The 14,780-nt window shown below is 38.7% G+C and overlaps 1 protein-coding gene across 2 annotated transcripts in view; it reads left to right on the forward strand.

Moving 5' to 3' along the window:
• The window catches only part of EBF2 (EBF transcription factor 2), a 145,895-nt gene that overhangs the window by 4,625 nt on the left and 126,490 nt on the right, over positions 1-14,780 (forward strand). For both annotated transcript variants that reach the window (XM_074563410.1, XM_074563411.1), the window contains exons 3-6: positions 275-338; positions 640-695; positions 1,075-1,148; positions 7,659-7,727. In XM_074563410.1, coding sequence (XP_074419511.1) covers positions 275-338; positions 640-695; positions 1,075-1,148; positions 7,659-7,727 — 263 coding nt within the window. The remainder of the gene's footprint in view (positions 1-274; positions 339-639; positions 696-1,074; positions 1,149-7,658; positions 7,728-14,780) is intronic.

A 14,780-nucleotide genomic window follows, 5' to 3' on the forward strand; every position in this document is an offset into this window, starting at 1 on the left:
TTCATCTCAGTGTATTGCCTTGAAAAAGTTGGGAGCATAATAGCAAGTAAGAGAGGAAAAGAAGTTCTTGAACTCCTACAGGAAAAGATGTCAGCAGTATTTTGTAGTTTGTCCTGGGTCATTCGGAAGGTTAATATATCCCAATCAGTGGATTCACCTCTCAGAATTTTAATGAACTTTGTTGTCGCTTCCATCATGATTATCAGCTTTTGCATTTTAAATGTGCCAAGTGTAAGTTCTGGAAGAATTTTTTTTTTTAATTCTCTCTTTCCAGGAGCAAGGCAATGAAAAGACGAACAACGGCACGCATTACAAACTCCAGCTCCTTTATAGCAATGGTGAGTCCTCTTTCCATTCACCTTCTGTATGTTGTACAGGGAGGCAAGGTTTGTAGGTGCTGTCACTGTGACTTCTAAAATATACATAAATTTCCTTGCACGATGCCCCTTCAGTGTAGGGATGAACTCTGAAGTTTACCTGGTGTGGATGGACTTGGGAAACACACTAGAGGAAACAAAACTAAATGGTATTTCTGAGGCTGTTTAATAAGGCACTAGATGAAACTACATGGTTTTGTTCTGATGTTTAGGGAAAGATGCATGTAACAGCATTATTTATTACTCTTCTCTCTCGCTCTAGGTGTCAGGACTGAACAGGATCTGTACGTTAGGCTCATTGATTCAGTCACTAAGCAGGTGAGCATAGCTAATATGTGCCGTGCTATCCTGTCCCGCCTCATCCTTCCTTTTTTCTTTACGCTGCCCTGCATGTTTTTTCTTCTCTGGTTCATTTTTGTCTCTTGTTCATCTGTATTCCAGAACTTATTTTTGAGGGCAATAGAAAAGTAATGCTCTTAAGTCTCTCTTTTTCCTCTATGGATTGTAGGTTTTTATCCACTTTTTATCAATATTTATGTATAAGCTGCTTTCCCTGCTCATAAAGGCTTTGGGGGAAGGTATTTATTTGCCAGCGATGGTGAGCAATGGTAAAAAGCCTTCACCTCAGAGCTGAATATTGTGACAAATAAGTAACCCCCTGATGCTACTGCCTTACCCCTTTTCTTAATTTTTGTAGCCTATAACTTACGAAGGACAGAACAAGAATCCCGAAATGTGCAGAGTTTTGCTTACCCATGAAGTCATGTGCAGGTAAGATGACTTTATTAACATCATATCATTTGTTAAGTTTGTTTCCATAGATGCTAAAATGGCCTTTCTGATGAAGTTGTAGGTAGGAAGAGTTTGATTATTTTGTTTGGGGTTTTTTTGTGTCAGACAGATTCTTTGTGTAGGAAGACTTTTTTTTAACATGTGGATAATGTTTGATTTGGGTTCAATACAGATATTTGGTGTTTTTGATTGTTGTTGTGTTTTGTTTTGTTTTGTTTTTTTACTGCAAGAGATTTAGCAACCCCAGGTCTGCAGTTGGAGCTGTGCTATTTTTGTTTAAACTAGGCCTTCGTGTGTGTTGTTTAAATCGAGACTTTTCTCACAAAATTCCTGTTCACCTTTTGAGAATGAGCGGTTTAACTTCCAGATTTTTACCTGGAATCTAAAAGGCATTCTTCATGTAATTTTCTCTGGTGAAATATTTTAATTTTCTTAATTAAATTATCATCATTAATGTTCTTTAATTTTGCTTAGTTCTACTCCGACCAAAAAAGAAACCCCTCAAACCAAAACACAAATCCTTCTGTTCTATACCGTCTAAGCAATATTTAGGGGACTTCCACCTTTTAATTAAAAAGACACTATTTTTAGCATGTAAAGTTATAAATTAGACGGTAAAATGAGTTGAGGATGTTTTTAATAACATTTGTATAAGTATAAAGTTACATGTACCTTATGTATGTACATCGTGCTTCCATGGTAACTTATTACTTTTCCTGCTCTTGTGTAATTAAATTTTTTTCAATACGTATAACAATGCAAACAGTCAATGTTCTTATATTAAAATGTGTTAAATTGTGCATAGAATGTTCTTTCAGAAAATGAAAGGCAAAACCAACCTTGACCTTTATTAAACACAGTTTGTGATTTATTGTATTAGTGGGAGGGGGTTAAGCTGTTGGACTGAATGTTGCTTCTTTTAATGTTGCAGTTTGCTACTTGATTATTTATTTATTTATTTTTAACTAGCTTTTTAAGTTAATATAGTAGTAAGAGCAGATTATTTGGACAGACTTCTCGTCAAGGGAAAGTCTCGGTCTCAGTACTCCACAATTATGTCAATTGTTCCATTACTTTTTAAATATAATAAGGATCAAGTAAATGTATAGCGTTTATCTGTTGTGCTTGCTCTCATTAATTAAGAAAATGAGCACTGTTACTTTTGACCCACAGTCACACATGTATGCACAAACACAGCGTATATCACGTATAAGATGCATACGGTGCACTTCACAGGAAAGGACCTGTAGATGTAGTAGCCAAGATCAAAGGTATATATGTTACTTCCTGGCACATCTAGAACTTGCATACGTATTTAAATATATATGCTATCCATATTGTTGAAAGTCTTCACTATAACTAGGTGAACGTTAGAGACGCAAAATCTTTGAATTGCTATGCAGTTGGGTCCTTGTTTGTGATAACAAAATAACAGCATACTTCATCTTCCTCCACTCTTCCTGTATAGAGTGCAGTTCTACTGTAGATGTTAAAATATTTCAGCAAACACCAGCACCTTCCCATCTACATGTACTTCTTTAAAATAAAATTATTTTGGCTTTTTCCCCTGCTTCCTTTCTGTGCCTTTATAGTATCAGACGCTCTGTTTCAGCTTTTATATACCTGGCCTCCACTGATGCCTATAAACGCATTCCGTGCTTGATTTAAGGTAGTGTTCTACAAATGTAAACCATTATTCCGATTATACTGAACTTTCCTGCTTGATAGATTAGCCAAGGAAGAACTACAACTCGGGGATGTTCTCTCCATGTAAAACGCAGATTAGTGAACGAAATCAAAAGCGCTCTGTAACCTAATCAAGACATTTGATTTTAAATGTCGTGTTTTCCTAAAGTATCTCTGAACAGGATGCTGCTTATTCCAAAGAGGCATTACACATATCACTTTGAATAATGTCAGGGGAATGGATCCAACTCTAGTTAAACTTGACATTTTATTTTATTTCTTTTAAGTACAATAATCAAATCTTCCTCATTGTGTGCTGCTTAAGTGGCAGCATCAATTTTTAAAGCCCCTAGTTTAGTTTGCATTAGTAACAGTGTATAAAAATTTAATGCACTGTACCCACTCTGCTGTCCAAATTGATGCCTACTGTTTTTAAAAAGAAAGGGTCTGCCTGTCTTTTCTGCTCCTCTTCTTCCAATCCCTTGCTAGTTGAAGGTGGGCTTTTTTGGGGGTATTTTCTGTATGTAATCACCCATGCAGATATTTTTGCTGTATAGAGACGTGTGCATCCGAAACTCCGCATCTTCCACTCAGACAGTGACAGATGCGTGCTTAGCAGGAAAGTTGTCTAAATATTGATACGGCTACAACAATCTGTCATAGCAATTGAAAGTTAAACTCTCAACTCTCAATAATTAGTGCTTTCAGCGAGAGGCTCTATTTATTTATTTGCAGATCTGAAATTTTTCATTTGGGTTATTACGGCCTAATGGGAACTGTTCCTATTAGGTGGGTCTCTCTTAAATACACAGCCTTTCCCCCCAAAGGTTGGAAATCAAGGTAAACAGTCTCCTCTCCTGGAATAACTTTTTTCTCTTCTTCTTTTTCTTCCAATTACCGACTAAGAGGAAACTAGTTGTTATGCTGCTGCCAGCAACCCCCTATGCCCTCAATGCTCAGAGGGTTAAAAGGTATTATAATTTGAACAGAAGTAGTCTCAGGGCCTACAGCTGGCTAATAACAGAGTTGTATTGAGTGCAAGCAAGCCCCACAGCTGTGACTTTCGCCACAAGGCTCAGACTAGACAGGAGCTCTAATCAGCTGGGCCAGGCGGCCACTGGGGCCTGTGTCTTTATCGGCCAGATGGTGTGAATTTAGACACTTTTGTTATGCAATTGCAGGGAGGAGTTGGGGAGAAGAAAACAAAACAAAGGCCACCATGCTGTGAGCTTATTTGAGTTTGAAATTAGAGACAGATTTTTTTTTTTTTTTGGGGGGGGGGGGTGAGGAGAGGGAAGTTGAGGGCTGAATTTTAAAACCATTTTAGTCAAGTGTGAGGAGGGATAGGATGCAAGTTTGTCTTTGACATGAGCCTTCTGGGGTATTCAGTTTGTAGATCTGGTGTTGTCTGTGGTAGCTTTTTGGTTTCTGGGGTTGTTTTTATTTTTTTTTCAGGACTGTTCATAATGTAAACCATTATTTTTCCCATGTAGATCTAGTTAGAGGGGAAAGTATAATAAGAAAAGGTGTAGAAAATAGAAGTCTTAGACCTTGATATTCTTGTTTTAAGTAAATGAGCATCTCTAAAGGTATGTTCCTAGCACAACATCGTAGCAGAAGCGTAAATATTGGTGAAGTCATGCCAATAATTTGCTTTAAGAGAATATTGTAGGCTTGATCCTGGACTGCCAGAGTTCGGGATTTTTGCCATTGACTTAAATTGAAACAAGTCAATTCTGTTACAGGCAGCACTTGCAAAACAAACCCAGTGGAAATGTTAGTGCTTGGATACTGTGATGAAAATACTTGGAAATGGGGATTTAAAGATTTGAGAGGTACTTTTGCTAAAATGCTGGGCTGAAGCATCCTCAGTCTTTAAAAGCACTCTGATTTACGTGTCAACTAGTCATTCACTGGAAGTGAGTGCCTGTTTTCCCTAATCAAAAATTTTTTTCAAATACATTTGGACTCAAGAAGTGTTACAGTCAAAGGGAAAAAAATCTAGCACCCTAACAAAAATCCATTATCCGAGTGTGATAAGAATGCAGATATTTGTAAAATGTTTGGAGAACTCTGTCTGTAAACCACAGCTTTAGAAGGAAAATTTTTAAGTATTACAAAGGTAAAGTTCCTAACTGTGAATTGTAGAAACTAAAATAAAACAAGATGCGCTTATTTCAGAACCCAGCCACATTGTACTCCAATCTCGCATAATTAATTTTAAAACACTGTGCCAAGAAATGGCAGCCTCTCTGGGAAGAGTATCTGAGCTGAGGAGACATGGTGGAGGTACTGCTGGTGTATTCCGCTTGAACTTCACTGTGGTGTAGTGCAATCAGAAATATTTTTTCACGACTATCCGCATAAGTTACATGACTAAAGGATATCTCATTTAGTATTATTGCAAAGAGAGGAAACCACTGCTGTTTCAGCTAGCTGTAAAAAAAACCAAACAATCCTCCCAAATAACAAAACACTACAAAAATATTTTAAAAATTGACTTCCTTTTGTTTTTTTATTATAGCAGCATGTAAACCAGCAAGGCCTTTTTATTCCTGGTGTTATTTCCAATGCATTGTTATATTGGACATGTCAAATTTATATTCTTCTGAGTGAGGATTTTCTGCTTTTGGGGGGTTTATTTTTTTTTTTCTTTAGAAAATACCTCACATTTCGCTTTTAGTACAAAAATATGCAATTTTTATAAACAAATCATTAGGCAGTGAAACATATAAAAGATGCACTTAAAAGAAAGTTGGGAGAAAGAGGGAGTAGGGATATTCTTAGCTAGTGTGAATTACCATAGCTTCACTGAAGTCGATGGAGCCATGACAATTTACAGCAGCTAGAGGGGCTGCCCCAGGGATTTTTAAATATTTAGTGTATCCTTTTATTTTAAAAGGACTAGCATCGATGAATAAGTGCAGGTTTGAGGCAAAGGGAATGTAGAAATGTTGAAACAGTTAGAGCTGCTATTCAAATAGATCTGATAGTTGTATCTCATCTTGCTAGGCAATTTCAACTTGCAAATGGGAAGTTCCTGGCACACACTGTAACTTAAGGAGAAAATGAATTTTTTCATATCTGAAAGAGGTTTTTTGTCTAAATGCTTAATTTAGGTATTAATAATTGAATATTAGGCATTTAAAGAAAAAAGCTAGTCTTTCATATTTTGTACTGCCTTCAGTGAATTCAAGCTTTTTTTTTTATTATTTTTTTTTTTATTCCTCTGCTTGGAATTGCTCCCCAGTTGGAAAACTGTGGGATTCAGACTGACTTGAGAATTTTGCAAATGTATTCAGCACCTATTCTACTACTGTACAAAACCTGAAATAATTGCTTGGTTCCATATGTGTAAATTTGAACAACCTCAGCAGAATGTGAAAGACATAATTTGGAAAGGCATTTGTGTAACTGAAGGCAGAATCTGATCTGGTGACTTCTGAGGCATATGGGACTTCTGATACAGCCTACTTAAAGTTTTGGATGCCTCCATCCTCCCCCACCCATGTTAGGTTTGGTTGGAACAAACTACCTGAGCATCAAGACAGCTTAAATCTTCTAATCTCTGTTGCTACGGATTTTTAACACTGAGAATTTCAGAGCAAGGGCTGTTTTTAAAATCTGTTAAACTTTTGGTACTCAGCTGGTGTATATCGAGGAGGATTACCCGTGTCAATGAGTATATCAGTGGAAATCAAATAACTACCTCTCTCTTGATTTTAGTTTTTCTTTTTTGTCATTATTGTTATTATTAAAAATGGGAAAAGGAGGTTTAGTGATTCTGTTCTTCTTTCCTGAAGAAAGTGTAATTCCATGGGAGTGAAGAACATCTAATAGTTCCTGAGTGTAGGTTGTATTCTTCTCTACCATCTCCTGATATATCTGTGTATATATGTACACATTTGTGCACATGCACACACACATATATACACACACAGTTATCTTTGTGTATGTGTGCATGCACACGTGCATAGATGTGGACATAACACAAATATTATGCTGTGATATGTACCTTACTGCAAGCTCCTGGGGGTGACAGCATTATCTCGCATTTTCTTATCGAGTCAGATAAATATATTTAATTTATGTTGTGAGCTCATCGGAGAGAGTTCTCATTTCTGTACAATCGTGTTGGTGGCCACACAGTATAAAATGTGTATAAATACATGATTAATCTTAAGGGCTTATTGTCACTGAAACATTTGCAAAGGGATTTACAGATTAAATGCCAACCTGAAAAATACCTCTTCAGATCCTTAGTAGAATCTAAGTATGTTCAGTTTCTGTTTTTTTCATTGGTGCTACTATAGTGTCAAAGTTTTCTGTGGGTGTATGAAACTTAGGGGTTACTAGATACTTAATAATCAACAAATCAGTTATTAAAATATAGTAAATCAGTAGGTTGCTTATAGTCAGTTCTAACACCTTCTTTTGATGGAATTTTAACCATACATAACACATGATACTCATGCCTGTAATATCATTATGACATCCATTAATCGTTTATTAAGCCTTTATAAATAGTGCCTTAGTCTAAAGTGTGACCCTATTGGTGTTCATTTTTGGCTGGAAATTTCAAAAAAAACTACAGGGATCCAAGTGCCAAACTCCTGCTGGAAGCAACCAGTGTTTGGGTACCCAGTTCCCATAGTTCTCCCTTCCTGAAAACCTAGCCAGAATTTTCTCCGTTGCTCTTCTGGACATATTGAGTCCTGAAGGTTCGCAGATGAGACTTTCAGCTGGTTGCTTTGCTATCAACCATCACAGTAATTCTTTAATTTTGGTTTTCTTTCTCTTTAGTCGGTGCTGTGAGAAGAAAAGTTGCGGCAACAGAAATGAGACTCCGTCTGACCCCGTGATCATTGACAGGTAGGAGACAAATCCTCATTTTCCTAGAAATGCTACCTCAAATTGCTGTGTGTACTTTGAGGCAGCTGAGGGTCTTTCTTGATGGTTTTCTGTCAGTGTCTGCCATTCAGGGATGCCTGGTTTGTGATTCCTGAGAAAAATGCCGGCCTAAGAGGTGGTTAGCTTTAGTCCATCCAGGCTTACCTTGACAAAATTGTTGATGTTCATTTTTTAAATTAAGTTCTCTGTGTATCATTTTCATTGTGACCAAATATGCCACGTACGCATCTAGAATATTTTCTATTCACCAGGCATATAACGCAACTGGATTACTGAGGCAGAGAAAGCTTTGAGCAACCTGGCAGCTTCAATAATATTCTTTAACAAAATGAGAATATTTTTATAGAAATGTGGGGAGGAAGGAAGGGATAAAGAGAGAAGTACAACATATTAGGCAGGACTAAAACTGAGTTTGGGGATTGTAAGCAATTTTATGTAGAACAGCAGCTTCATATATTACTCAGTTCCACATCCAGGGCTAAGTTCTTTTTGCCAGTTTCTGGGTAAATAACATAAATGGGGAGAGTAGCCATTTGTTAAATTGTGAACTGGCACATTAAAAATTGTATTTGTGAAGGCTTAGAAAACTAGCCTGTGGAACTCACTGACCCAAAGTGTTGTTTGAGACCTGGAGTTCAGCAAGATTCAAGAAGGAAAAACAAGATGACTGAGTTGTTTCAAAAAGAAATACACAACCAAGATCTCCAGGAGGAGAACAGTAAATAAAGAAAAGTCAGGAAGAAGCCTTCTCCCTCCCTCCCCCAAGATTATTCTGTAGTAACTGTTTAAAGAGTTTCTTTTCCCTGAAGCAGCTGGTACAAGGGGCCAGTGGAGAGCTGATGCTGAAGTGGATTGATTGTGAATTCAGTTTTTCTGGCTGTATGTGTCTGGTATATTCTATCTACATTCTAAAAAGCATTATTTGTCGTAGTATTTCTTGTGACTTTTTTTTTTTTTGGCATTCAGAATGCTCAAGCTGGTTTGAATAAAGATCTACAATTATCTCCGTTTTTTTTTTTTTTTTTTCATCCCAGAGTCAATCTAAATAATTTTGGAACTTTACTGATGTGATGGGGCTCTTCCACTCCCTTTACCCTGTGGTTTTCCCTTTTAATTTTGTACTTACGAGTTGTGGTTGGGCCCAAAGTTGGAAATTCCCGCAAACTAGGCTGTTTGTGTGTGTGTAGGGGGCAGTTTCCTGACTAGCAGAAATCCTAGATATGCCATTTTGACCTTTTCTATGAAATTTCTAGCTTATTTTTGGCTGTATTGATGTTTGTTATGATTCTGCATTTGGGAACTTTCCAATCTGAAGTCTGAATTTTCTGAAAGTTGTCTGACTGCTGGAGAAGCAGCATGATGTAAGGCAGTGTATTAGCCTATGAGTTAAGACCATGAAGGGGATAGTTCCTACCACTTAAGTGAATTTGTGACCTTGAGCAAGCTCTCCATTCTCATGCAAAATGAAGATTCTGATGTTTTCAGTGGGAATTTGAGGTCTGTTGATGTAAAATGTAATGGAAGTGAAACTATTGGAAAGAACAGGGTTATTCTTTTCAACAACTGTATAAAATGTGCATCAGATGTAAAAGTCATTTGTGTGGTCCCTGAGTCCTAACCTGTCCTAAATTGCTCTAAGCCTAGAACTTTTATTGGTAATGCCCCTGCTAACAGCAACAGGCGTTCTGTTTGTATGGAAGCATCCTCTAGGTTCCGTCTGGTAGTTTCTTGTCAAGTGTCAGTTCTTCCTTCTCATCTCTGTGTGTGCATGTCTCAAAATTGCAAGTGAAATCTGGAGTTCAGTAGGGGCAATAATAAGGTAGATGAGAGAAATAAGGGGTGCAGCCCGATCAAGCTGTTTTCACGTGGTTTTAAAGGCAGCCACTAAATCAGGTTTAGACCACAGAGGAAAGAAATTATTACAAATCTGCACTGCTGTCTGGAGGTGGCATGGTTTAGTGAACAATGTGGTGAATAGAAGCTAAACTCGAAACTAAATCTTTTTTCTTGTTCTAGCGCTAATCAGTAGTGCAGTACTAGCAAATGACTCCCTCTTCTGTACAGTTATTTCTATTCCACCATTTTACCTGGTTAAACAAGGTTTGAGGAGTGGGGGATAATTCTGTGTACTACATCTTAATCAGCACATGTAATGCAAATATAATAACAAAGTTATGCCGTACATGTCTGTGCACAGAGGAATTCACCGTCTAGTCTGTCATCCTCAGACATTTCCACAGCAGTTAAGTACAACTACTTAAGAGTTCAACTAAACAGTCTGCTCTCCCAAGCTACATTCAATGGGGCTAATCTTTCTGTCTTTCAAACAAGCAGAAAACTCTGCTGGAGAGTCATGTGTGTTCTGAACTAGCTTGGGAATCTGGGCAGCGGTGTTTTTTTTATTTAGGGCATCTTTATGTGGCTTCTTTAGAAGAACTTGGTAGCAGGCAGAATATAATTTCCGAAATGCAGCTTGCAACCATCTGCAATCATGCAGGCCAATAACTATGGAAAGATTTTCAGTTCAGTGTTGGCTTCATGGTGGGTTTTTTCTTAGTTTAAAAGGAACCACACATTTTCTTTAAAAATAATTGTTTGAAAAGATCGGGAAATGCAAAAATTTGTAATGTAACAATGCAGCTGCTACATTCTAGCATGTCTCTAGAGAAGTGAAAACCAAATGTAAAATGGAGAGAGAAGGGATTACGAAAATACATTTGTGTTATGCAGAGCCAGGTCTAAACAGTGCATGCAAAGTGAAACACGACTGGAGCTTTCCATTTAGAACAGAAGGAAAATGGAGGCCAGAGAAGAACTTGATTGTTGAGGTGCTGGTTCTCCCTTTGAGCCCAGGATAAGTCATATGCATTGCTCCTGCTGCAAGAGAGTGTGAGAAAATTGGGGCTGGCACTCGGGAGGTGCCATCTGCATTGTAATTCCAGCTGTGTTGGGAGGGGACCTATATGGTTAAAACACGGTTTGATTATACAGCATAGAAAAGACCAACATCTTCAAAGCTATAGTAGGGGACTATCAGAAGGTGTGAGAGCAGAGATGGAGCCCAGTTTTAGATTGAGCTGTGTATGTCTTAGGTCTAGCATGTTCTGTGATTTGCCACTCCCACAAAGGCATACTCAAATAGGAAGGATTTGGGAGGGCACCATGTTACTAATCTCTAAACTGCTATACTGTACAAGCAGCCTGTGCGTGGCGGTTCCCTCAACAGCAAAGGAGCTGCAAGGTAGAGGGGTTTTGAGTCCGAAATGAAGCAAACTCTATGTGGTATTCAAAGGTATACTTCTGTCATGAGTGGACACAAGTTAAATTAACTACTGTGGGTACCTCTAAGGGTGGTGAAGAAGCAAGGAGAGGCATTGCTACTTCGTAGAGATAGACACCAATGCCTGTGTTATCGCAACTTTATTGTTTTTCTTTTTTGCCTGAGCTAACTAAGTGGCTGCATCTGGTATGCCTGTCTGTGCTATGATTGCAGGCTTCTGACCATGCTATAGATGCATCCTACAAACCTCACAAGACTCATGAAGCGTTCGGTTGAGGTTATAACCTGCCATTCAGTGTCTCACTGAACTAAACATGCATAAAATTTAGCTGAGTTCAGGGACTACATTCTAAGTTGCTGCAAATGAACATAACTCCATTACCAGTACAGTGCTTTCCCCTTTATTTGTTTCTCTCCCTGCTTCCTTGCTTTTTATGCTTCCAGAGACTGATGCTTAGACTATAGTGTTGGTTTACCTGTTTATTGCTGTAGGGAGGCACAAGTCATTGGTGTTTGGCAAAGCATGGAAACTTGTATCCCTGTTTAAAAAGGAAGAAATAGTTCAGTGGGAAAAAAATGTCATCCATGTTGTTGTTGTTGGGTTTTTTCTTCTCCTTGAATGAATTCCAAAAGTTCTTATGCTGAATAAAACATTTCTGCTGTGACCTTTGCTCTGGGGACTAGATTTAGATCCTAAGGACCTTGCAGTTATTTTTCCGTTCGCTCTTGGAAACTAGCACTTTTCTATATGAAAGGGAGCTGCTTTGCTGAAATCTACTGTGTATCCTCTCCCACCGACAAAGATCTGTAGTATTAGAGTATTAGTCATTAGAGTATTTAGGTCCCTGCAACGTTCTGAGTCAAAATTCCAGTGTAACTTGGGTCAGAATCTGAATTACGAATGTTCCCTCTGTCTTAACACCAGTGACACAGCTCCAGTCCTGCAATGCTGCTATAGCGGGGGACAAGAAGCAGGAATAGACATAACTCCACTGGAGCACAGGACTGAAAGGACCACCTGAACACATATGGGAGATTACATGATAGATGTTTAGTCCAGAAACATTTGCAAAATATGCCCTTGCGAGTTTTTCAGACAACGCAAGCCACTGTCACTTCTCAAAATGTTAAAGCAAGCTTTAACTTTGCATGCAAGATCAAAATTCATCAGAGCTAAATTGCTTCTAGTGTGTTCCCATGGTGGATTTCCAGTGAGCTTAATTTCTATTTATCCTGTCTTCCTGCTTAGGTTTTGACGTTAGTACCTGTGGAATTGGTAGATCTATGAGAATTCAGAAATGTACATGTTTTTGTTTCTTTTTCTCATAGCCGAAGTGGTGGTTCTTAAGGTTCCTTATAGTTCCTGGAAATTCAAGTGTGAACTTTGCATACTGACATTTCCTTCTTTGTTGAAATCGTAGACAGGGGTATGAAGTGGATGGGTTGAGGTGGCTTTCAGATAGAAGGGTGGAAGTTTGTTCTTTCAGAGATGATACTTCCCAAATGAAAGTTATATTTCGTCACGCCTATATTATAATTACTTAGTTTGCTACTTTTCCCACCCCAGTTATGCAAATAAAAAGAAATTTGGTCTCATGATTAAGAGGTCGTGGATACTGCAAATGAATTTAATTCCTCATTTTACTGCAGATTTTTCTCATTCTAGGTGAGTTCTATAGTTTTGGATATAAATTCCCCATTCATCAAGTGGGAATGATTATTTTTGTTTTAAATTCTTTATGTTTCTTGAAGATTTAAGCTCTTTAGAGGAGGTTATATTTTGTGTGCTTGTTAGTCTTAGTGCTTTACCTAGTTACTAAAGCTGTGATCTAATTGAAGCCTCCAGGGTACTGGGGAGAACCGGCTGATGTTTTCAGTTGAACAGTTTATTTGCTTCCTCCCTCCCCAATAAGAGATAAAGAGTCAAAATAAATTTCTATGTAATTCAAATGAAACATCTTAATTCAATTAAACAATGCTATGTAACTGGGATGGGACAGACTTTTCTGTTACTGCAGGGGAAATTACTTGGAACAGCACTGCAAAATGTGAGCATCAGCTCTGTGCTGGGTGTAGCTGGCTGTCTTTATGCTTTTATTGTGTGGAGGCTCTTGAGTCCTCTGCTGTTTTGAGCTGATGGAATGAGGTCATTTAGCTCATATGCTTTAAGAATCTGGGATCTTGGGTTCAATTCCTCCTACTGTTAACCTAAACTCTTCCTAACTGTCCTGTAAAAGGATCTAATGTGTTTTCTTAACACCTTTTATTTATTTATTGCAATTGTTGCTGGGGCAGTGGCTGTAGTGATGGATGGGATTGAGTGAACTGTGGGGTTGCGTGGAACATTTCCTTGGGTTGAGACAGGCACTAACCAGTGGGTGGAGGCATGGGGCCAGACCTGCAGCTGGGTCAGCAGCGCTACATTGACTCCCACCAGCTGAGCGCTTGGCACAGTGGTTTCAGTAGACGGTGAACTACAATATTGGTCAGCTGACACAGGCTGTAAACGTTTAGGATTTTACTATTATTATTTTTAAAGAAATCCCCCAAAGCATGAACGCAGCTGGCACACTTGTTAGCATCTCTATAAAGAAGCAGAAGAGACTAGATTGCATTCTTGTGCCATAGGGGTCCATCCCTTCAATGCAGAAATGGGATGGCATGGATAGAGATTTTCCTCCCTGCTGATGCTCGTGCCCTACCTGCTGTACAGATAAACAGAGGCCCGAGCTCTCCCTGGCTGACTGGCTGGCACATTTCACAAGCACTAAAACTCACTTTAGGAAAGACAGCTGTTGCCAGGCTTAAACATTCTGACTGTGCCCCTATAGTGTCCATGCTGTGTGTTAAAGTGCTCTGTGTGAGATGTCCACATTAATAGGACTGGGGTTTATGTCTTCTTGTGTTCCACACACCATCACCTCCCCCCAACTCCTTCTCCCTAAGTAAGGCAAAAGGGCATAAAGATTGGCTTTCATTTTCCTTATCTGGCTTGAAATAAGTGCAGACTTCTGGCTATCCTGGGTTTTTATTCATTTTTTTTTCTTTTTTTCTTTTTTCTTTTTTTTTTTTTCCTTCTTCTTTTTTCCCCCTCTTAATCTCAGCCATCTAAAAAGGACTATATCCATTCCATCTCCCTTTCAGGCTGATAACCAAAACCACTGGGTAACACAAGGATATTTTCTAATGCTCAGAGGCAGAACAGTGTGAATGGAGAGGCCTGGGTCAAATTCCCACTGATACGGAGTTGCCCTGTCACTTTAACCAAGTCACATAACTCCATGCCTCAGTTTCCTCCTTAGCACAAAGTGTTAGCAATTACCTAACTGTGGGTTTCAGATCCTTGAATAGGAGTTTTTGTTTTTCATATTTCTACTGCAACAAGGATTTCATCTACATGGCAGAGTTGGATTGTTCTTGTTCCACTCTGTTCTCCATACCCCTTGTAAGCCTGCCAAGGTAGAATAAATGTCTCAAATCTGTTGCTGCTGTGGCGTGAAACTAGGAGCCACGGGTAAAGGAGGCCCTGCTCAGCTCCCTGCGTGCTCCAATCCCCCCTTCCAAGCCTCCAAACCCCACAATGATCTCTTCTCTTGTCCTGGGGAGTCAAAGTCCTTTGTTCACTGCTAAACCCTGCTCTCCTGCAAAGAGCTGCTGTTGTGCCATCTGTCTCTTTATGAATTTTTTAGTAGACTGGATGTTTGTGGGGAGTCAGTAACTTAAAGTGCACTATC

Source organism: Larus michahellis, chromosome 20, assembly GCF_964199755.1.
Source record: "Larus michahellis chromosome 20, bLarMic1.1, whole genome shotgun sequence".
Classification (NCBI taxonomy): Eukaryota; Metazoa; Chordata; class Aves; order Charadriiformes; family Laridae; genus Larus; species Larus michahellis.